The following is a 24,309-nucleotide window of genomic DNA, read 5'->3' on the forward strand; positions in this document are numbered from 1 at the left end:
TCTCTAATCAATAAGGGCTTATATATATGTATATATGTTTGATTTTTGAGATTTTTTATTGGGGTTTTGCCCGCCGTGTCAAGGGCAGCCTATGAGGATGTTGGTACACGAGTGCCAATGTAAAGCAAAATTTCAAAGAATAAAATTTCATACCCGTTTAAATGAACTGAAAATGAACTGAACAATTAATAAGAAAAGAAAAGAATCAAAAGAAGTAAATTAGTGAAGATGCAGCCTCCACCTGGATGGATGTAGCCTGAAAAGTAATAATTATCACACTAAAGAATTCACAAAAATTCTTTTCAAGGCATTTAGTTCGAACTGAGTGAGAAACCTTTCATATTAAGCATTTTCTTGAGTTTTTTGATCTTGAAAACAAATCTTAGGCAAATTGTCTAGCAGGTTTCGTCAAGCATTTTTTGTTGAATGTAAGCCTTTCAGCAAGTCTAGTTTCTAGGCAATGAGAAGAAAAGAAAAGGATAATTACTGTGCTTACGTTCACAAAATTACTACTATTATTATCAGAATAAGAATCGCACGAATGTTAAAGTCTCTTATTAAAAAGTGAAATACGACGAAAAAATCGGCCGGCGAAATTCCTAGTCAACGAAATTGTCGTACGTTACGTGCCTACGGGTGGAAGAACTAGGGGACCTAGGGAGATGGATAAATTCTTGGCAGGAATGTAAAATTATATTCTAATGCTTTTTTGCTTCTATAACTAAGCCTTGGATATTGTGCCACAGGGGGAAAAATTTTCAGTACGTGATGAGCCTATTTCCGCTTTCAAAAGTAAAAAAAAACTATTCTGTCTCGGCGGATTATATGATTCTGTTTTTTTACTATAAACAAGAGCAGCGTGGAGCAAGAGGAAAAACACTTTTGTTGGCTTCCTTCCGTTTAATTTCGAACTGTGAATAGCTTATTAATTAAGCCAACGGAGATGACCGAGTAGAAGGAAAGTAATACAAAATGGAACTGAATATTCATGTTCATTGTATCTAAGAGAATATGATTCTCTCGTTGCTGTGACAAAATGTCAATCTCGATCATATCCAGAGCCTGCGTTTCTTCTGGTCTGCTGCGAAGAACGAGGAAGTCCCTTGTTCTTACCGCAGGCCAGGAAAAAAAAAAAAAAGAAAAGAAAAAAAAAAAGAAAGAAAAAAGCAGGCTCTGGGTAAGAGATTGACTAAATGTTTTCTTAAACACATGTACGCATGCACATGAAGAGGGCAGGCAAGACAAGTTCCACGATGAACGGTACAAACTGTGTAGCATGCTCACAGCTTTCATTTTCTAGCGTTTTTAAAGGAAATAAAAGGGAAACTTTCCTCGGCAGCAGGCGTTAGTTTCGGCCACAAAGGATACCTCTTCTAAAGGACCGGTCAGTATTTATCGATATTTTTTGCAATATTATAAAGATCAAATGATTCCCCTCCCCCAAAATCATATTTTTGATATAATAAAGGTTGCTACTGAATGTTCCGACCTTGAGGGGGGATCAAATGTTTTTTAATCAACTGGAGGAAGGTGGGGGACAGCTAAGAACTGACAGGTGTTACCAGGCGATATATATTGGTCGGTCCCTAAACACGTTTTGACCCGGTTAATCAATAATCCTATTTTCATCCGACGGCTAGGTCGTTATGGCCTCCTCCATTTTACTAATTCCCTACCTGGGAGAGCTTAGTAAATAATAGAGAACATTAGCTTCAAAAATATTCCAATCCTCAAAGTTTTTACCCCCAGAATGGGAATTAGTGCAAATGTCACCTTGGTTGCCCAATCCATAAATGACGAACATTTCTGTGTCACTGAAACGTACAGAAAAAATACTAGAATACAGAGTCAAAAGCAAGACTGAAAATAGAATCGTATTTAAGATTACATTACGTCTTACTGCGATAAACCTTGACAACGATGTCTAGATGTAAGGCTAACTTCTAAACATTCTGCGTTGCTAGGTAACCTTGATAACAAAATATTGATGTCAAGGGATCTCTTGTAGACCCTAGCAACAGGATATGTTGCTAAGGAAGTTCATAGCAACATCTAAATTATGGCTTCCTTGATTTCAGCCAAGGCGCGACTCTTCTAACGGTGTAGTGGAGGAAATAAATGACACAAATACGAACACGAAAATATCTTTAAGGTTACAATACACTTAATTACATTCACGTTTTCATGAAGAAGGTTCAAGTTACGGTTGTAATTTTTTTAAACACCTTTTCCCCTACAGACATTTTCTAATATTTCAATTAATATATTCAAGTACTAAGGATACATTTGTTTGATAATTTTTAAATAATTATTTTTTTGAAATTTCTTGAGTTGACTCTGGGTACAAGATTGAATAATCAAACAAATGCACCCTTAGTGGGAGGGGGAGGGGGAAAATGTTTTGATTATAACATTGATTTTCTATTCTATATTTTGTAGACAGTAAACATAACATCTAGGAGGAATTCTAAGCTAAGATTTGTCACTATACATCTAGTTTTCTAACGTTTCTATGAGTCGAAATGATATTTTTTTAAATGCAAACATAAAATTAATCTTTTTTTGGTCAGGACAACAAAATGTTTAGTACTAATCTAGTTCAAATTCAGGGAAAATGTACAGGAATGTGTTTAGGCTAAGCTTTGGGTCGTTTTTCTTGTAGTGAAAAAAAAAAGAAAGAAAATAAAAATATGGTCATGATATGGATAGACAAGTTGGAACTTGAAGTACTTCAACTATAAGGCACCTTAATGTCCCAAAAAGGGTCCTTAAGGGTCTAAATAAGGGACCTTAAAGTTGGAACTTGCAGTACTTCAACTTAGAAGTGCAGTCAATTGTAGTTTCCTCTAGTGGAGATAGTAGAGTGTGGAGGCATTCCTGATGGCATATGAGGATGATAATTATACGTTAAATTGCCTGGATAATACTCATTGCCAGCTCCCTTGTTCTGGTCAGCGCCAATGTAATAAGAGGTAGGTTGGCTGGGCGTGGCTTGGTTATGTGACATACTTTGATTTTGGACATGAGGCATGTTTCCAAGAAAATCATTTCGGTTTTTCATCCCATGCTTTCGATTCTGCTTGTTACTATCCTTATATTGGGGCTGCCTTGCCGTTCCAACAGCATTCGGATATGTATACCTTTGGGCTTGGGAAACGTTTCCATGGTGACTTGCGTGAGACTTGTTGTTGAAATGTGGTCTTGGGCGCCAGGACTGATTAAAATATTGCTGTTGTTGGGGCTGTTGCTGGAAGTGTCCAGACTGTTGTTGATGTGGCATTTGTTGTGCTTGCTGCTGGTGTGTTGTGTGGCTAGTGTGGGCAGTGCGTTCAGATGTTCTGTCATGTTGAGGGGTTGAATCTTGACTTGTTTGTGGCATAGTGGAATGCATTTGGAATGATGCTTGCTGGTAATTCTATACACAAAAAAATACATTCATATATCACTCAATAAGATAATTTTTAACAGATGGACAGGCATGCATTTTTTAAGTAGTTGACCTCCAACTGGACTCCATATCATTTGCTCAGCTCACTTCCCGGTGCTAAATTGGATGGAACACTCTTTCGTGTGTTTGATCACAGGGAGCCTATTTACATATCAACAACATTAGATACCATAGGGGAGTTATATATAGGAAAACAAGTCGAGCATGAAAAAAATGTTCTAGTGCATTTTTTATCGATATTTTTACTTTTCATTTAATGGAGGACATCATCTTGACCTTGAATTTCAAAAACATTTATTCAATTGTTTTGATTTTATTTCCACCTATCACTTTTATCTAACTTGGGCTCCCTGTGGTATGATTCATTACATCCCTGCTCACATGTAATCTCAAGTCCAGGAATAAAACCCAAGATCCCAGAGGAGCCAGGCAAGCAGAGCTTTCAATAATATTTGTAGTAGGCGGTTAGTTCTTAAAAGTAGGGGACTGAAGCCACTGGTGTTTGTATATTACTTTATTTGGCAATGAATTAATTTTTTGTCAAAATAGCCTGCGCCGGTAGTCGCCTTTTATTGAAAGCTCTGGGCAAGTGCACTACTTTCAAGCTACTTCCAAGCCCTCCACTTTCACCATAGGTGCAATACCCTACCTGGATTCCTTGATAAGCAAGTTGCTGGTGATGCATATTTGCATACATCTGTTGCTGCGGCATGGATACCCCTGGTTGGGGATTGGGTTGCATCATCTGGTCTTGCATAGTTGTTCCTTGGTACATGTATAACATCTGTTGGTTATTCATCTGATTTGTCATATTAATCAGGAACTGGAGGGAAAAAAGTTTTCGATGTGCTTAATTTTTAAGTAAAGTTAACTTATTTAGAGGAGAGTAATTCATGGTCCCCACTCCGACAAAAGTGAATCAATTATATGTCGTAATATGTATCAGGGACTGCAGGGGGGGGGGGGGGGGGGTATAGCCTCCCGAATAATTTTAATTTCTAACTTTGAAATATTTCAAATTACTTATTTAAAATGTCAATAGCTAATGCAGTAATTATTATGCTGTAAATGTGGGGTAGCCCCCCCCACCCCAATCAAAATTAAGTTCTGTGGTTCCTGTGTATATAGTATGTTTTCCCATTTCAAACCCTGAAGGACATCGGAGCACCCTAATTTGAAGGCACTAAGATTGGAAAATATAAGAGACTACTATGCAAAAGAAGGGAAAAGCAGCCCCTCCCCCTCCCCCACAGTCCCCATTCTTTATCTAGCAGTAACATCTATGAGTAGGTCTATTATTAAATTACATTACTAAATTATCAATGTTTTCATACCTGGTGGTAACGGTAACCTAGATTGTAGAAGTATCTTAATGTAGGTATATCTGCAAAATAATTAAACGGCAACACTTTCAGACAAGAAACGTTTTTAGATATGATGTCTGAAATATACTAGATCTTCCCGGTCAAAAGTTAAGAACCGTAAGAAACTCATACAGGGGTTGAAACATGTAACTGCCATACATTTCTTTTGTACAATGCTGCAGAATATTGCACTTTTTTCTTTACAAATTTCTTTCCAGTAAATCGAGTTCTCTTGCTTCAAAAATTCCCAAAACTAAATCAAAGACAAATATCCCAATTGTTTGATTGAAAGACTCCAAAAATCTGCTCTAAGACTTGGAAAGTTCAGAGAGAAGTAAGTAAAAGAAGCGGCCATACTCATAAAACCAAACTCATAATAATTATAATTCAGATATAGTTTGATACCATATTTGGAATTATTCCAAATGTGGTATCAAAACTCCTAATTTGCATATCTGAATATTCTGGAGCACGGTATCGTGTTACAAGCGGAAATAAGGCTAACCCTGAGTTAAAAAACCTGTGATTAAGGAACACAGTGGTATTTAACTAATTTTGAAAATGATTTTTTAATTACTGAGTATATTCCTACCTTCTGGCAAGTCATTTCCATTTTCATCTACTGAAAGTACGCTAGGTTGCAGCCCATGGGGTGGTGGTGGGAACGCATATGGCATTATATACTGCAATGGAGCCTGGTTTTGCTGTTGGACAGTAGATACAGATGACTGGAGACCCTCATTTGCAATGGCTGATTGGAAGGTTTGGATGTCTTTTTCAATGACTTCTTGAGGAAGCTTTGAGTCCTGCCAGGACGGGTCAGATTGCATTATTAGTTATGTGTGGGTAACTTTTTTTCACTTTCATTTATCAAAAAATTGGTGAGGAGCCATATTCCTGTAAGGTATTAAATATTTGCCTAGAGATTGCTGTTAAATAATTACTCTCCTCTCCTACCCCTGAAAGAGATAGCAAATAATTTACTCCCCCCCCTCCTTGAAGTATCTTTCCAAGCATCCAGATAAACTTTCAAGCTAGTACTATGAAAAAAAAGCAACGCAAAATACCACAAAATATAAGGACAAAAGGCAAATATGAAAATTTAATTCTCAGAAACGGAAAAACTTGTGGCCCAATTTTCAAGTGTTTTGCTATTTTAAAGCATGGTGCATACTTCACAAGAGAATTTTGGCTGCCAAATAGCTTCAAAATTCCTTATTTGAAAAAAAGCCAGCTTGACAGTGAAATGTGTCTGTTTAACTTACAGCTATCTGTGCATGAAAGCATGCAAGTACTTCACTGCCGGTCATACTTTTTACCTTAGAAACAGCAGTGTAGTCCTCTGTACTTGGTGATCTATAACCTGCAAAGAAAGGTAAGGGAGATAAAAGGGTGAATCACTATTTATAGGCTGTAATGAATAAATGGATGGATTGGATGACAAATGGGAGGGTAGATGGAAGGTGGGTAGATCGATGGATGGGATGATGAATGGGAGAGTAGATGGATAGGTGGGTAGATGGATGGGATGATGAATGGGAGGGTTAAGTGGATGGATATGTTGGTGACAAATGGATTAATGAATGGATACAAGGACAGGACAGTTGATGGATGGATGACTTAAAGAACAAATGAATGGATGGATGGGACTGAAAGGATGGGTGGATGGGTAGGAGGAAGGATGGAAAGACAGACAAACTAACCTTGTTCACCTGTCTGATTAGGCCTATTTGTTCCATTCACTATCAAGATACCCTTCTGTGACTGGCCGTAGGGAACTGCTGGGATTTCTTTGTGCTTTTCTGCAAATGTGACAGTCTTTCTTTCAGGAGTAGCACCAGTACTAATAGCATCAACTACCTTTGTTTTGTAGTCCTTTACAGGTTCTTCTTCCTTCACGCTGTTTTCCTCCACAGCAACATCACTGGTTTGTTTTACAGTGGAAGACAGAGGCTCTAGAGGTGGTTCTTTATGGCGGAGATCAGGGGTACTTTCAAGGTTTTCATTAACATTAGGCACAATAATTTCTTTCTTGTCTTCATTCATCTCATTTTTAATTACTGGTTCTGTTATCTTGTCATGTAATTCAACTAAAGATGGCACAATATTCTTGTCTGTTACACTTGTTTCAGAAGACCTCGGAGGAGATTTCAGCTGTTGTGTGAGCTTGCTAGGAGGGGAGGTCTTGGACTGTTGCATAAGCTTAGCAGGTTGTGGAATCTTGACTTCAAAGACCTGGCCACTAGCTTTGCTGTGTTTTACATCAATCGGCAATGGCTTCAGTTGTGCAGGTTGGAACTGTTTGTTCTCCATCTCCAGAGCATTTGCTTGCTTCACATTAGAACTAGCAGGCTTGACCTCTTCAATTACAACCTCTTTTTCCTGGACTGGCTCTGCTTCCACATCTTCAGTCACAGTAGACTCTTGTGGTTCTTTCTTGTCAAAAGCATTTTCATCCTTGTTAGAAATAACTTCCTTTGTTCTTTCTTCAAGTGTTTGTTGTTGGTGGTTTTCTGGTTTTCTGGTGGTAGGGGAAGTCGCGGGTGAGATGGATTGGTTAGCTGTTTCATTTGCTGGCTTGGTCTTTAGTCGGCTCCAGAATACGGCAGGGCTGCTTTCGATACTTGCAGAGCCTTTGTCATTTTCTTGAGACTTTTCCTCTACTTGTTGTGTTGGCTGTGAAACCTAGAAGAAGAAAAAATTTATAAATTTAATTGACACACTTCAAAGTCTTTTTTATTTTTTTATTTTTACAGTGCTTCCCTATTACATGCTAAATCATACAATTTGCTGTCACGAGAAAATGTTTGTGGGAGCCGATATTTCGATTTATAAAATAACTGTTAAAAATGTCACATTCTGATTGGTTCTTCAGCGCATGCTTTATGAGAGCATACAGCATGTGCTCACACTTTCAGTTGCGTCATTCCTATCTAAAATAATGGTTATTGTAATTTGTATTTTATAAAAGAAATAAAAAACTTTATTGCTGTGCTGTGTAAGTTGTGCTTCTCTTAACACTTCTCTCGGGTTATGCCAACCCCCCCATGCTTTATAACTGCACACAGCACATGCACTCTATTTCTTTATTATGGTGAAGTTGCCTGAGAGTTCAATCGTCTGAACTAATACAGTGTTCAGTCGCAGACTTCAACATCAGGCGACTGAACCATGTATTACGGGTGACTGAACCATGACTCCAGGCCACTTTAGTTCAGGTGACTGAACTCTCGGGCGACTTCACTGGATACCGGTATTTTGTTGCAGAACTTAAATAGAAACACTCTACCTTTATTTCCACATCAGGAGGCTGGGTGACATCGACAGCAGCAGAAGCAGATGTGGGAGAGACTTGAGCAGTACCTCTGACAGGAAGTGCAGGGAAGGCCTTAGCATCTTTTTCTTGTAGCTCAACAAGTTTTAGTTGCTCCTGTTAAAATAGTTGGCCAAAATTAAAAACCAATGGTTTACAAGAATTTCCAGAATTTTTTTAAAGGGGGGGGGTTATAGCATTGATTGAGGTGGTGGAGAGATATAGCAGACCAAAGGGTTAGGGAGACGATTATTTGCTGCTGGCGAGTATGGTTGTTTCAGGTCCCACACACGGCGTATAGAAAAAAAAGCGGGCGAAATGTGTTCGGCACCCCTGTTTTTAATAAAACTCGCGATTCTGTTGGTGTTGTCATGAAAAAAATAATAATAATAAATCACAATGGCTCTCATAGGGGGGGTTGCAACCCCCAAAACCTTCCCCTAGATCCGCCACTGTCAAATAACAAAGAGATAGTAGCCATGTTGATTGTATAAAATATATGATGGAAGGTGATACAGAGTCTGTTGTTAGATATCACAAACATGGTCATGCATCATAATGTAATGTGCAAACAAAGAATTAAAGCAAAGTGGTGGCTCTACTAATAAGCATACCATCCCACAATCAGCAAAAAATACCTCGAGACCCAGAAAGTTCAAATCTAATAGAAATAAGCATTTCTCCTCCAGCCCCCCTGTCCTTAGCAATGTAAAATGGACCAATGCTTATTTGCCACCAATCGTTAGCCCAAACAACACTGATACTAGGGAGCGGGGGTTAACAGTTACTGGTAATAAATTTTGGAGCAAAATTTAAAAAATATTTCCATAAAATTAGAAATAAAGCTTTTTTTTTTTTGCCGATTTTAGTCAACAAGAGACCAATCTATCAGAATTGCCAACCATTGCTTACTGACTGGCAAACATTTAATACTAGAATTAATTACAGCAGTACTACTATTAACTCACAGCCATGAATCTTGCCTCTTCTTCATCTTTTACGTACTTGTCATCTTTGGAATTTGGGAAGCGTCGTCTATTACTGTATCTGTCTCTCTGTCTTCCTCTGCCACGAGGTGCATCTTCCTGCAGAATATAAGGTATACTTTGATCTTAGTTTTTAATTTTTCTTCTTTTCCAATGGACTTCTGATCAATAATGGTTATCAATGGGTGGAATGATTTCACTTTTGAGAGAATAGACCTCTTCAGCTTTGGTGTAAAGTTTTCCATTTCAGACCAATGATGTGTTATTCTCTTAGGTTTTTTTTTTTTTTTTTTTGAGTTCAATGTATGAGTCTTCTTATGCACAATGGTTAAACATTGAAATGATGCTCTAGGGAATGGCATGTGGTCTGGAATGGAAAACATTATGCCCTTGACATTTGCCGTCTGTTTGTAAGAGAAAAATGACAAAAGATATGGCAGCAATGTTGTCTAATATTACGAAAATAACACAAATCTTTCACATTTTAAGGACATAGTGGCAAGGAAAGTGGATATAACAAAACTGGAAAACCATTGTTGAGAATTACACAGAGTACCATAACATAAAACAGCACAAAATATGTCAAAATAATGAAACAGTAAAATAATAAAATGGAAAAAAATAGTCACTCACAGAAACATTGCCAGTATCATCACCACCCTGAAAAGTTAAAAAGAAAGAAATAAAACCACAAAAAGAAATAAAACACTAAAATGTATGCCATTATAAAGAGTACTACAGCCTCATTTACATCTAGAAATGAACACCAGACATTAAAGCATGTTCTACTTGTATGTTTGTCCTACAAAACCTAAACTTTGTTGATTTCAAAGATTGTCTTGCTTGAAATCAACAAATGTTTCTGTTTTCAGCCAAAACGAACAAGTTAAAACATGTTTTTGTGTCTGTGTTCATGCCTAGATGCAGGCGATTATAAAATCTAAAGAATGTTATATACTGGCTTTCTAGATAAAACACCCCTCCAGAAATAATCTGGGTCTGTGATTAATAGTATTGTTTAAACACTAGTAGATACCCCATGTACATACTTTTCCTGGACCTCTGCGGCCTCTTGGTGGGCGTTTCTTCTTGTTTTTGTTATCATCCTTTGAACCTGAAATGATATTTATTTAAATATTTGTCCTGCACAGCCTTGTAAGTATGTAAAGCCGAATGAGATAAAAAGATGAAAAGAAATAAACTTGTGTAGAATCTAATAAGCAAACACATGAGACTAGAAAAGAATGAAAGAATGGATAGATGAATGAATGAACAAAAGACAAATGAAAGATAAACTGAATAATGGATATAGATTTGAATGAAATAAATGGTAGGAAGCATCACTCAGATGGATGAATAAATGGAAAGATGGCAGGATGGATGGACAAATGGGATGGGATAAAAGGAATGGATGAATGAAAAAGGATGACAAGTTTCATTTTAAAGCCATTACCATCTTCAGGTGCTGGTCCATTAGCTGCTTCCTCCTTTTTGTAATATCCACTGAGATCCTTGTAGTTATGGCCTGATATCACAAGCACAAATCAAGAATGATCATGATTGACAGGGCAGAAAAACGGGTTCTACTTTCGACGTTTATGCGTTAATAAGCTTTATATTTCATAAACAGGCTCTTTTGGGGCTGACTAGCAAAATACCAAAATTTGGGGAAGTTGAAGAAATGCGTATTTGAGATAACGCCATGAACGTTGGGAGAGAATATTTTGATCAGCACAAAAACTAACATTTTCGCTTATACCTCAAAGTAGAATTGCTCAAGGTTAGCAGAATTTTGTGAAACATTTAAAGCACAAGAGACACGAATGAAGTACTAAACGTCTTTTAGCATGAATGAGAGATGAAGAAAAAAATTGGGAAAGTAGCAGCCTTGTCGTTTTTCTGCTCTGTCATCATGATCTTGGTTAAGGGTGGCACTCTCTCTCTCTCCTTCTGCTATTTAGTTCAAGCCAGGGGTCCCTGGTTCAATGCTTGGCTGAACCACAAATGGTAATCAAGTTTGTTTGACATAATGTTTCCCTTCCCATGGGTCTTAGGTATGGTTCTCCTACCTCCATAAGAATCATTATTTGAGTTGAGTGTTGTGAGTTATAAATATTGAAAATAGTGGTAGTGTGTGGCAAGAACCTCATAGGCCTTAGCTCCTGTACAAACAACACAAGACAAGGCATATGAACTCAAGATGTTTGTACCCAAAATAGACCACAATGCACCATGCTGCCTATCTCAAAAAAGGTGTATGGAAACAGAAAATGCCAAGTTATATTTTATCGATTAGATTTATGACTTATAAACCTCATTTTGATATCCTATAGAAACCAAAAGCTTAATAACTTTATGGGATGAGCTGTATCAGAGCTACAATCATTAACAAGCCATTTTATCAGCAAGCCAAAAACCTTATCTCTGATAGATTGATGTAGCACAATATATACAAGAGAATTCAGATGTGTACTAAACACCCTCCTGCCTACTGTGCAAGTAAGAATTATTAATAACATTGAGACTATTGACGACATTCCAGGAATATTGTGGAAATGCAAATATTATGCATTTCTTTGTAAAATATGAGCAAACTTTTAATTTTCACAATCAATTCACTTATGTTGACAATGGCTTTCTAAATACTAAATATTGATTGCACTCTAATAAAATGCTTGGCCAGAGGCAGAACCAGGGATGGTAAGGAGGGTGACTAGTCCATCCCCCTCTCTTGCATGACTAAAAAAGTGTTTATAACTGAAAACATTTATCCACATAAACTTTCACTTCATGTTTAATTGATGCTCTCAAAACTTAATTTCCGTCAATTTGAGATGCCATATTTTTATCATTTTGCTCCTATTTCTGGGTTTTCTTTGGTCTTGGCACAAGATACCCTGTACAGGTCCCCCCCCCCCCCCCCCCCTTTTAAAATCCTGGATCGGCCCCTTTTAGGATCCAAATTTTAGCAGGGAGTTCCCCCCCCCCCCTAGAAATCCTGGATCTGCTCCTGTTGGGATCCAAATTTAAGCAGGAAGTTATGGCTATAGAAAATGATAAAGCTACATAAATGATAATCAAAAAATCTGTCTTACCCTGTTGGGTATCTGAAATCTTAACACAATGTATGGGGACACTCTTTCTGTTGATTAAAAATAAAAAAAATTGTAATTTGAATCATATATTCAAAAATCTTCTTTGGAGGAAATGTTCCAATAGATTAATAATGTTATTAACGAAATATCAGAGGAACATACAAAAAAGAGGAAGTTGACAAAATCAAGTGAGGTTGATGAACTTACTTCTCTTTCAGCTCTGGGATGTAAACCTGCAAAGAAATAAGAAATGAAATGATTAGCAAATTATACAGTTTCCAGCCTTCCTGCCCCCACCCACTCCCTACCCCCCCCCCCCCCCCCCCCGGAAAAAAAAACACCCTATGAGAGATAGTGGTACAAGAAAATTTGCCCTAAAGAATGTCTTATGGGAATGACAGTAACCAACATCAACACTATGGGGACTCTGTAATATCGTAGGTCCAAATAAAAGCTAAACCAGGATTTTTATCTCCAATAGAGGTAAAATATACCTTATTCCTCCTTGGTTCCTACGACCCTTTGAAATTTCAACCCATCAACATAGCAAGAAAAAAATTTTATCTGGAAATAAATTTAACAATATAAACAAAATTGATTTTCTCACCAAAACAGTTTCCAAGCCAGTATAATCTTCCTTGATGATCGCAGAGTAGTTCTTCTCTACTGGAGCATTAGGTGGGCCTAGCTTAACCTAAAAAAAAACAAAAATATAATACTCAACAATGAGACGGTAAACTCGAAACAATCAGGCACCCAGCAAGTATTGTTTATGTTATACTAAAATTTGATTTCTTGGCTTGGAGTAGAGTTTGTTGCTAGTTTCTTCCTTGATTTCAAGGGCTTTCTTTGGGCTCTCACGTTCCCCCCCTCCACCAAATCTAGTTTGCTAAATTCCAACTTCATCTGTGAATTAGCTATATTGACACAGATCAGCAGAGGTTGTTTCTATAAAACTGATAAATGTTATCAGAGGTTCACAATCATTCCCATGAGAATGAAATGAAAACTTCAAGGTATTTGCTTTCATGTTGGATGATATGACAAAAGCCAAAACAAAATTTTAAATTAACTAATGTTGGTGCTATGAAAACCATAAAGGGTGGCGTCAACACCTAAACATACCATGCATCTGTCATTGATCTTGTACTGCAATGTGGCAGCAACAACCAAGTCTTGCTGTTGGCGCACATTCTTTTCCTCTTCCCACACCTCGAGGGATATGTTCCTATAAAGATGTGGATCTACAGAACGGCGTAGCTCCCAGAGGTTCTTTTGATCATCACTTGGCTTGCTTTTGGTTTCCTCTGCCTCCTTGGTTTCCTCAACTTCTACTGGCTTTGATAATCTTTCATGCTTGGCTATAACAAGAATAGACAAAAGTTTTTTGTTTTTATTGTTGTACCATGACAGACACACTTTCAACCAGTTTCACAAAGTTAACCAATAATGATGTAGAGTGAAAACAAAGCAATCAAACCCAAGTCAAGCAGGGCCAAGCAACAAAGCCTAGATCTGATTATATACAGGTATGAGAAAAACTTAGATGTTATAAACAATGGGAATAAAAGATTGCGATTGGCTGGGGTCAATGTGATACTGATTATGCCTTCTTCCAATTGGCTACAGCTTTCTTCCTAAATTATAAGTGGTTAATTTCGAAAAACGTTATGCTAGTTGTGTCTGCACTGTGAAGTCAAGCAAAGGGGATGCCCCAACACTACTGGCTCATTAAACTAAGCAACTACTGATATACCTCGTGCTTTACTCTTCACTTCAGTCCAACCATCATCATCACCACTATTTTCTACGGCATCTGTCCCATCTGTCATACATCCATTCACCAATTCCATTATGCTCTTCTGATCATTACGGCTATTTTCTGTGACAGTGCTTGTTCCTTTCTGCTTGCCTTTCTTTTCTTTCTTGTCAAGCTCAATAAATACTTTATTGTATACCATCTCATACAAAAGAGCTGTGGAATTAATATTTCGTTAAGATAAATTTTACACAAATAACTTTAGGCTTTTTTCAGGAGTTTTTTCTTCATAACACATGGATTGAAATGGCAAAACATTATGTAAGCTAAAAAGATTTATAAACATTTCTAGCTGTTTAGGACTGATATACTATGGATGATGTTGTACTTACATTGACACATGGCAGCATGTTCTTGGAACTTGTTTGGATAAATAATATCGTAATGGTTTCCATTGGAGTAACACAGAAGGATCTGTTTGGAAAATAAGATAGAAAATAGCATCGAACATCCTCACTACTGTTTGCATCACTAACAAATATGTCATACTCAAACAAGTACGAAGTAGGGGCTGCAGAGTAATTATCTATTGAGGGGACATGAAGTCAGATTTGCATGGTCTCATCCACACAAGAATGGCACCAAAATACTTCTTTGCTCTCATTAAAGCTGTTTGCTATAGGCTCTTTCTGATTTCGATAAACAGGATGCATGGTGGTCTACCTTTGGTACAAATAACACCAAATAAGGCATGATGAACAAAAGATATAGGTACCCAAGCTAGACCACAATGCACCATCATTCAATATCTCAGAAAAGGCCCAAATAAATTCTAAAAATTTGTTAATAATAAACCAATAACATTTTGGGTATTAAAAATGACATTTATCTAAGTTAGATTACATAAAACAGGGTTGTCAATAGAAGCCAGCAACCAGCAGATTCTGCTGTCTACTCTTCCTAATTCAGCCACCTACTCAGTCACTTAACAATGTAATTATAAATCTTGATTAAAGTTCTTTAGACTAGCAAAGTTTGTGAATAAGATATGTTTTAACCCAATCTTTGTTGCTGTACTACGAAAACTACAACGCAATCGAAACTACAACGATCGTTGTCAACCATCTTGAATTTTTTGTGAGAAGAGTGAGACTGGTGACAAGTATGCCTTGATTACATGTTCCAGTGATTTCTGTTTTACCGCCTATTTCAATTTCATAACCGCCTACCAAAAATTTTATTGACAACCCTGATAAAAGTTACGTCCTCATAGTTGTTATAGGTTTCTACCTTGTCTTTATAACCATGGTCTGTGACTTTAGTTGGTAACGAGTTAATGTCTTGATATACCACAAAGTCTTTCCTGGAAATAAATGAATATTCCATAAATCCAAAACAAAACATGATCTGGCTGTTGTTCTTTTAATCTGGGTGAATGCAGTGTTTTGATTAAGGAATTGCCAATGGAATTCAATTTGGAGGAAAAAGTCTCTTGAGCGTTGAAATTTAATGTCTTAAAATCTATGATACAGTTGAAAAACACCCAAATTTTTCTGTCATGTGACTTTTTTATTTTATTTAGTCAATCCACTTATAGAATATTTCGAAAACCTAATATGTTGGGGTAAAAACATTAAAATTTAACCTAATTTAGAATAAAACATGCAGTGTAGTTGCCAAAATAGGACTGCAAATATATACAATGATTTGTTTATTTTGCTAACAAGATCAATGACCAATAAAAGACAAAGTCTTAACAAATGAAATTATGATACAATAGGAACCATGCAGAACAAGTTAATACCATGGTTAATCAGCCATCTTCAATTGTTAATTTTATTCAACAAAATTATAATCAATAAGATTTGCATTTACTCCAGACTATATGTGTTTCTTTATCAGAAGTAGTCTATGATCTTCTTGAAGACAGAATATTAATAGAACTAAATGAAATTATATTTTGCACTTGTCTGAATTATTGACACATAATTTCAATAGTTTTTACTGTGTCTGTGGTCCTAAAAAGCTCCTGTAACTCTTATTAAAAAAAAAAAATTTTTAAACAGGAGACAGGTGTCATTATTATTTTTTCACTGGCGAATAGTGGGATAAACTATCTACAACACTAACCTGTACATCTGGGAGAGTGCAGTGATTTCTACTTGGCCTGCCCATTCCTAAATCAAACACAGATAAACCATGAAGAGAGTGTAAATACTGTATTCAAGAATTTAGAAATCTTGATTAGAAATGTTGGCTTATGAGATTAGAAATACTAAATTTTTTGAAGAATTTGTTTTTGAGGGGGGTGGAGTGGGAGACAATAACAAGATTAGATCAAGTCTAACTCACCTTTGGATTTTGCAACTTGAAAAGATGGTGATCAAATGGTCCTTCAACAAACTGAAAAGCATATTTACAAAATCAGCAAATGGTTTTTCAAATTAAAAAAAAACCGGACTTTTTCCCTTTTACCCTTGGCAATCAAGATGTTGACCTTATCATCAGCATTTTTTTTTTTTCAATTTCATTGAGTACATACTTAAACTTTTTCATAAAATCAAAACCTTCTTTATAACCAAATCACACTAAAAAAGCTAGACAACTTTAGAAAAGGTTTCTAAGTATTCTCATGACTTCGTAAACATGAAAGTGAAAGCCTTTAGATTGGAATAAGTTTACCTCTTCAAACAGGCCTCTGTTTTGGCGCATGAAGGCAATACATTGATTCCTGACATCTAGATGCCTAGCTTGACAATTGTGAACCTGAAAATGATCCAACAAAAGAATTATTGTATATCTATAGTTTATTTTCTTGTTTTCTTTTACGCCAAAGAACGAACGAGCGCTGAAAAATTTAACCAAGAATATTTGCATGGAGGGTATAAGGGATGACATCACTATTGAATAACACTGGACAAAAATAGACGACAAACACTGCAATTTAGGATAAATTAAGATAAGTCGAAAGTATAAATGGTTGAAGATATTGTGAATATTATTACTATCGTATCAAATGTCAATTAAAATTTTACATTAATAATTTTTTTTAAGCTCGAGTTCTAAGAAAAGCTTATCAAATACTATAATTGGTGTTCTTAACATTCGTGTGTATAGAAGCATTTTATGCGTATTTTATTCATTTTTGACGTTTTTAAAGTTTTGTCACGTCGTAGGAGCAAAATGATATAATGTTTCCCTTAAATAAAGGTAACTAACGAGATTAGAAGGAAGCAAGGGTTTTTGAAAGGCGCTCTTATTACCACATGGAGAAAGGTTAAAAATTCATTTATCAGCGAAAATGACCCAGTCAAACGGTCCTCTCACAAAAGAACAACAACAAAGCTTCTAATACTCTAGCTCACCTGCTCAGACACTGCTCTAAAAAGGCAAGAGCCGTCCTTGGCGATAGGCTTACGGTAAAGTCCTCTTTTGGCCAGAAATTCGTCCATAGCGGAATCGTTGAAACTGCCAGCACCTCCATTCGTCGTCGTCCCGAGAAGACCGGGCTTTTTCTTTCTATTGGGAACCTTTGTGGGCATTTTGAATTGGGCTCTTTGGGCCTCGATGGTGGTTGGTAAATTGTCTTGGTTTTAGGTCCTCATACTGTTGGGATGGCGATGAATTCTAGACGTTTAAAGCCTTGAAAAGAAGAAGTTTTCACGAGAATCGGAGCCACGCGGATCAGACGGCCATCATGGAAAAATGATACGATACTAATGCACAGCGGTTAGTATCCATCAAATTAGACACCAGACTCTCGCGGACTGACCATTCTTTTTTCCATTTTTTTCCCTTTTTTATTATTTTCTCTTCATTTTAAAACCAATGTATGATTCTCGGCCTAAGATTGGACAATTAAGCTTAATACCATACTACTTTATCTTTTGAGGACTTATTTCTTGACCTTTCACATTTTTCGAGACGTAGTTTGCCTCCGGATCGCGCGCGCGGCTTTCGCATTTGTGTATCGTTTCGATGCATTGAAAAAACTTCGGCTGCACAACTCATCCCAACATAGTAATGATGTGCTTACAGATATTCCATGATGCACAGATGTTCTACTGACTGCAGACCATCACCTGGTAGCTCGAATATAGTTTGTTTTCATTGGTTAGCAAGATTCATCCAATAACTTCAAAGTGGCAGAATCTGCGGCTTCAACTTGACCACTTAGAAGAAAACTTGTAAATTAGCCTTCAAAGGTGGCGCAATGTGTTTTTTCTTTGTCTTTCGCCTCAAATCTGCAATGATCATTACGCAAACTAAGCATCTCCTTTGCAAAAAAACAGCTTCAAACTAGATGGTAGGTAATTTGTTTCCTCTTTACAAGTTATCTTGTCACTAATAAGATCACGGATGAAGAGATACAGTGTAAGTGACACATATTTTTGGTGCTGCATAACGTTTGTAAAAAATACCCAGTAGTTGTAATAATTTGCAGTGGAAATTCCATCTGTTGACCTATTTATGGTTGAATGATGTCGGAATTTAAGTTTTTTTTACTGCCAACTTGTTCACAAGGCGTTTTAAATGCTCAATAATAGAAATTGGATGTATTTTTGCCCATTATGAAATAATCGAATGCTTTTGCGCTTTGAATAAACTGAACGAAAAACGATTATCGTTTATGACGTGCTAACGATGTTAAATAACCACAGATTATATTTCGGATTTCCTTTCTTAAAAACTCGTTTAATTATACAAATCTAATTTGTACAATTGTTTTAGAATTCTTAAATTACGAGTTGTTTATTAACCAAAGTATTGCGTTTTGCGGCGTTTTCTCGTCGCGTGCTCTGGCAGTGGAACTTAATATTACTTATCACGTTAATAGCTTCAAACACGTCTTGAGGTTACAAGAATAATAATAATAGAGTTTACAAATCATTTAGGCCACAGACGAACTTGAGGATTTGTACATTTGGGCTAATTGTTAACTCAGCCTGATAATGATTGTCAACACAAAACAAACAATATCATAGTGCGGCGTCCATCTAAACAACGTTGTAACTAAACACCCATAAATGGTACAAACACTATGTAAAATATCTCTAAGAGTTAGGCGAAGGAACAAGAGTAAAAGGTCCTGTACACTAGAGAAGAAACAAAGGGAGTTGGAAGAAAACTTCATGTGAACGAACTCATTTTTCTTCCAAAAGGTAAGTTGTAACTGACACGTTGTTGAACCTTTGTAACAAACACAAACACGAGTTTAATGAACATGGCTGTTGACCTTTACAAATTCCTAGCCAGAAATATGTTTGTCCTGTCTTTTATCTTTCATTTCTCACCTCACAAGACCTATATCTTTAATGTGAGTGTAATGAGTCGATGAATCATCCGTCTTAGCTTACTAACTATGATTTATCCTTCTGGCTTCGACGCCCGCATTGTTGGGATACCGTAGAGCTTTCTTATGCTACGTAGAAGCATTCCCAAATACATGACCTCAGATAATATGCCTTTAAACACGTTTTTAATCTGCAAAATCTACAAACACGACTTCAAACATGGCAAATGTGAACTTCCTCTCGAGTCTCTACGGCGTACAAACTGAATTATGGCTCCGTATGCAATAATTTAAAGCATTTTTCGATATTTTAAGCTTGTGTTTGCACGATTGAATGATTGAAGTTAAACGTACCCCAAAACGTACTTACAAAATGACAACGTTAAAGATGGTATGTAGTTTGAATTGTAGTTACTCTGAATAGATTTAAAATTGAGAACCGAAAGACATAAATGAGTAAATTTTCACTCTCATTCTATTGCCCCATCAGGATATCACAGCTTAAAAGTGTTTCAAACCGTTTTATGTTTGTGTATATGATAGAACTTACGTTATTCGTAGAGTAGCCAGTATTGGAGTGTCGTACCCAATGCTATCTGCAAAAAGTACTTTTCGAATGTGAAAACCAAGCAGAAAGCTGTACCACATGTCGAAAAAAGACCATGGAAAGTCATAGATACACCGCGGCAGTTAAGGTCTTCGTAGCACGGCGCGAGTGGCGCAATGAACCGCTTTGTCACCAATTATTTTATCATATATCATGAATTATAATTCACAAGTCATTATCTTTGGCTTTCGCGTAGCCATGGAGTTTTTACATAAATGTGATACAACTGTTTTGATTAGTATCTAGTTTACTGAAAAAAAGGTTTTCGTTCCGGTGAATATTATGAACTTATGCTCTGCTGTTATTTCACAGTGATTTAATGTATTTGATATGGCATTGTTTTTTATTTCAAGGATATTCCAGGAGCCACTGCCAAGCCTCTATGCCGGCTCAAAAGTCCCAAAAACCTTAAGTCAGTGTTAGAAAAAGCGCGGGAGGTTCTGGCCATGTCTGCGCTGACACCAATCGGTTCCCGCCTCAAGGCCAAATCCGAGTGCAGTGTGTCGGACCTGAGTGACTGTGGCAGCCAAGGAAGTGAATATGGCTACTCTGCCCTTCACGAGGCTGTCATATCACATGATTTAGAGTACATGGATTTTTTATTGAAGACGGGTTGTGATTTAGAGCAAAGAGACGAGAATGGCTTTACCGCACTTCATGTTGCAACGTTGGAGAAGGCCGTTGAAGCAGTTGATCGGTTGATCAGTGCCGGAAGTAATGTCGAGAGCTTGACTAAGGTGGGTTCTGTAATCCTTTCGCTATTAAGACTTTTAAGAGTCCCCCAGTTTTTTCCACCAATTTTTTTCCGAAGTTCCGTTTTCGCACACTTGTTGATGATCATAGTATCCGCCTCTTCCTTTATTCAGGAAGGGATGTCCTCACTCCACATAGCCGTCGAAATCCAAGACAATGACCAAGTCCTCACTCATCTTGCTGCCTCAGACTCTACCATTAACATCAGAAATAAAGTCGGTCGAACTGCTCTTCACCTGTCCGCAAGGAGCGGAAATCTAGAATATCTGAAAATCTTACTGGACGCGGGATGCGACCGGGAGATTAAAGACAAGTTTGGGATGAAAGCTGTTGATGCAGCGAGAGCAAGAAACCGTGACGAATGTGTAGAATTCTTGCTGTCTTACGTGCCACAAAAACGGAATCTGACAACATCTGAAGACAAGGAGGACAGCGTGGAAAAACGACTTGATAACTGCAGAAAACTTTTATTGAATGGATCTTCTATGTCAGCAAACAAAAACTTCGATAACGATTTAAAAGCAGAACAAAAAGACGAAACGACAAAAGTTGACAGTAGTAGCTTGACGTTGCCAGAGATTTTTGTCTGCGAAATGAACCTGGAAAACATGATAGAGAAAGCTAGAATTTTGGTCGATGAGGAACCGAGAGTTACCCAGCTTCAAATTTGCACAACGGCTTCTTACGAACTAGTTATAAATATTGAGAACTCGGCAAAAGAACAAGAAATGTTTGAATTTGAAAACAACAATGGAACTATCGATACAAAACTTGCACAAGAAGAAAATATTATAAAACAAATGAAGGAAAAAGCAGGGGAAAAAGTGAATGGAGAGATAGAAACTTGGGAAACAAATGAAATTTTAACAAATAAAACATCAAAGCAAACATCAAAAGATGTTGCATCGAGTGAACAATTCGACGTCCAAAAAACAGAGGAGAATTACATCTCTAAATGTGTGCCACTTTCGTCTATTATCTTGAACAAAAGCGGTGAAAATGGATGCTCCGTGAATAAAAGTGAACGCCTGGTGAAATCCTTAAGTAGTTTTCAATATCCTGGTGTAAATGAACCAGAAATGCTTCTTGAAAATAACAAATTTGATGATAATTTTTCAGACAAAAAATATCGCGTGAATGCGTTGCACAGCACAACTAGAATCGCAATAGATTCAGGGGAACTATTCAAACTTCTCACGAAGATCTCAGAACTAAAACATGACCGAGAAGTAAGAGTTGATAAGGCGTTGAAATTTTCAGCACTCGTCCGCTGTAAGGAAGAATCATCTTCTATTCTAGGGTTGATGCCAGTGTCTTTATTGAGCGTAAAATTGAAAGATGAAGACTTTTTTCCTCCATGGATGTTAGATAAAGCAGTTATGAATGGGTGGTTGAGGAATGGCTTTCAAATAACAAACCGTGGCTGTGAATCAAAGAAAATCATTTCACAAGTCTTAAAAGGTCTGAAATTGTCGATGAATGATGCTATTTCTACCTGCTCAAATAACAGTGCTCTCCAATGCGATAAACAAGAATTGTGTCAAGGTTTTCTTCAAAATGGAAAAAAATGGAGGCCTCAGAATAATACGTGCGAAGATGAAGATTTAGTGGAACTATTTATCAAAGCATGTTGTGCAATCAAAAATCAACCATCCGAGGCTTACGCAATTTTAGAGAAATTCTGTGACAAAATTTCTTTCAAAGAACAAGAAGAATTTAAAGATTTGACAAATAAGATTTTCATTTGCTGTAATTTGTCAAACTGTGGAGTCAAATCTAAAGTCCATTCAATTGATCTTGGAAACTTTTTGGAAGCTCTTGATCATGTTGTGCGATACGATAAATGCCCTGTGCATTTCGTAGCAGCTGTACTGGACAACATCATGGCGCATCAAGAATGCATGAATTTAATCCTCACGAGTCGAACTAATTTTCTCGAGTTTGCGCTGAACAGAGCAATCTCTTGCGAGGAAAAAATCTGGGACGAAGAAAGAATTGCAGCGATTTTTTTGCTGCTTTGCAGAATACTCGAAGATAAAGTGGTAACCCTGTTTCGCTTCGTTGATATTCTTCTTGGACTCGTGCTTTCTCGACATGACATTAGCAACACCGTTTTAAGTTCTTGTATTCTTGTGCGAATGGGTCTTTTGAAAAGCGAGTTTAGAATAGAAATAATAGAAAACCTTAAAGGTCCTTTCGAAGCGCTAAAACATGTCTTTACGCAAGACTACTTCCCAAGATCCCTTGCGAGTTTATTTGTTTCTTTTCTAGCCAAGCCAAGCCCTCGTTTTGCTCATTTGAGAGATCTTCACAGTCAAGCCCTCAAATCTGCCCTTCTCAAAGAAATCCTTCCACAGCTAAAGGATCAAGACGCTAATGTGCTAGGTAAAGGCTTAAAGCGAATCTGTGATGTCCTTGCGCTTGGAGAATACTGGGAAATCGCTGACCACTGCTCTAAAGTTCTTTTTATAAAAGCTTTGGAATCAACAAAATATAGGGAGATTGAACTAGGGCAATCAATTCTGGTTTATTTTGGCCTGATAAAGAGCGAAGATAAACTTGAAACTATTAAAGACATTGGAACCGGAATGAAACTTCTGCAACATGTTGCTAATGGCAATCATATCCCACACTCCATTGCGATAATGGTGAGTGTATTTCTTAACAAAGAGAGCAGGCGCCTGGAATTTTACAAAGATGACATCGAATACCTATTGAATATTTTACAGAATTGAAATTATTCATACCTTAGTATATACATAACGCAATAGTTTTATATTTATATCAAAAGATGTAATTTTTTAATAATAATATTCAATCACATATCTATATATTAAATATTGATAATATATCATGATATAGAAGTGTCTGTGGGCGTTGACTTTAAGAAAAGATACATACTCAAAAGGTGATCTTGTTCGTTCGTTTCGGCTTCTTGCGAACTTTTTTGATGCGTCGGGGATTTTTACGTCTCCTAGTCTTGTCCTTTTTGTCTGAATACCTGGGTACCAAAAACAATGGAAATGAAGATTGCGAAAAGTCTACAGTGCTTCTCAATATCACGCGCGGAAACGTGTTCGAAACAAGGTAGGGCTGCTTTGGTGGACGTGAATCAATTCGTTTCCATGAAATTCCAAAGGCACGTCCCGTTGAAAAAACTGGGTCGAGTTGGCATTGCAATGCATTGTGGGGCTGTTTTGTCCCCATAGGGGACGGAAAAGACGCCTGTTGGTGAGTGCCGAGAGGATAATAATGCATTATTTGCATAAGAAAAGACAGCCTATTGTTTTGTCCCCAGAACAATTCCCATTTGAAATCGATGCAAGGTGTCTATATGTCCCCTAAGACAGCCCTAAAATGCAGTGCAACGCCACTTTTTCCCCATCTTGTCCATCTTCGGAATGGCTTATTGTTTTACGACGGCAACTTGTACGATTTCGCGCTTGTAAAGCACTTTAACCTCTTAAACTGCCATGCCTGGAAAATGCAATTCCTACCTATCCAGATAAATGGGGTAGATGAAGAAATAACCAATGACACCTAATTCTATAAGCAGTCCACAAATAAACAGCAGCATCGTAGCCATGAAAGTTTCTGGGTCATTGAGGTAGTCGTCAAGATCAGCCGGGGGGTTAGAACGTTTGTCTGTGAAGAAAGTAGAACCACGTGATCTAGACGTTCAGACTAAAAT

At 37.2% G+C, this 24,309-nt stretch overlaps 2 protein-coding genes across 4 annotated transcripts; one reads left to right on the top strand and one right to left on the bottom strand.

Annotated features, from left to right (window-relative positions):
• Positions 1-2,128: 2,128 nt before the first annotated feature.
• On the bottom strand, positions 2,129-17,685 carry LOC116288302 (uncharacterized). 2 transcript variants are annotated; one of them, XM_089039011.1, is made up of 22 exons: positions 17,331-17,685; positions 16,648-16,731; positions 16,318-16,368; positions 16,096-16,142; positions 15,256-15,328; positions 14,358-14,439; positions 13,963-14,181; positions 13,332-13,567; positions 12,814-12,900; positions 12,414-12,439; positions 12,207-12,253; positions 10,565-10,636; positions 10,161-10,225; positions 9,745-9,771; positions 9,094-9,210; positions 8,102-8,242; positions 6,516-7,497; positions 6,132-6,175; positions 5,405-5,618; positions 4,783-4,832; positions 4,098-4,271; positions 2,129-3,415 (listed from the first exon to the last, which is right to left on the bottom strand). In XM_089039011.1, the coding sequence occupies exons 1-22, from the start codon at positions 17,505-17,507 to the stop codon at positions 2,831-2,833; spliced, it is 3,600 nt and encodes a 1,199-aa protein (XP_088895137.1). In that variant the 5' UTR covers positions 17,508-17,685; the 3' UTR covers positions 2,129-2,830. The 2 variants fall into 2 exon arrangements, with proteins under 2 accessions (XP_088895137.1, XP_088895138.1); XM_089039012.1 differs by lacking the exon at positions 9,745-9,771.
• Positions 17,686-18,750: 1,065 nt separating this feature from the next.
• Positions 18,751-23,428, top strand: LOC116288290 (uncharacterized). 2 transcript variants are annotated; one of them, XM_031695055.2, is made up of 3 exons: positions 18,751-19,649; positions 20,219-20,602; positions 20,732-23,428. In XM_031695055.2, exons 1-3 carry the CDS (start codon positions 19,593-19,595, stop codon positions 23,351-23,353), a joined length of 3,063 nt encoding a protein of 1,020 aa, XP_031550915.2. In that variant the 5' UTR covers positions 18,751-19,592; the 3' UTR covers positions 23,354-23,428. The 2 variants fall into 2 exon arrangements, with proteins under 2 accessions (XP_031550915.2, XP_088894690.1); XM_089038564.1 differs by having other exon boundaries at positions 18,751-19,127.
• The last annotated feature ends 881 nt before the right edge of the window (positions 23,429-24,309 follow it).

The sequence above is a fragment of the Actinia tenebrosa genome, unplaced genomic scaffold, assembly GCF_029948245.1.
Source record: "Actinia tenebrosa isolate PJP-AT-01 unplaced genomic scaffold, QUT_ActTen_1.0 PGA_scaffold6__47_contigs__length_16458017, whole genome shotgun sequence".
Classification (NCBI taxonomy): Eukaryota; Metazoa; Cnidaria; class Anthozoa; order Actiniaria; family Actiniidae; genus Actinia; species Actinia tenebrosa.

Bases quoted from the DNA above. Each gene is read 5' to 3' on its own strand.
- LOC116288302 (XM_089039011.1), bottom strand. From the start codon at position 17,507: ATGCCCACAAAGGTTCCCAATAGAAAGAAAAAGCCCGGTCTTCTCGGG. The intron at 14,182-14,357 runs GTAAGTACAACA...TTAATTCCACAG, and splicing joins ACATGCTGCCATGTGTCAAT to CTCTTTTGTATGAGATGGTA. The intron at 6,176-6,515 runs GTTAGTTTGTCT...CTTTCTTTGCAG, and splicing joins TAATCAGACAGGTGAACAAG to GTTATAGATCACCAAGTACA.
- LOC116288290 (XM_031695055.2), top strand. From the start codon at position 19,593: ATGATTGAAGTTAAACGTACCCCAAAACGTACTTACAAAATGACAACG. The intron at 19,650-20,218 runs GTATGTAGTTTG...TTTTATTTCAAG, and splicing joins AAATGACAACGTTAAAGATG to GATATTCCAGGAGCCACTGC. The intron at 20,603-20,731 runs GTGGGTTCTGTA...TCCTTTATTCAG, and splicing joins ATGTCGAGAGCTTGACTAAG to GAAGGGATGTCCTCACTCCA.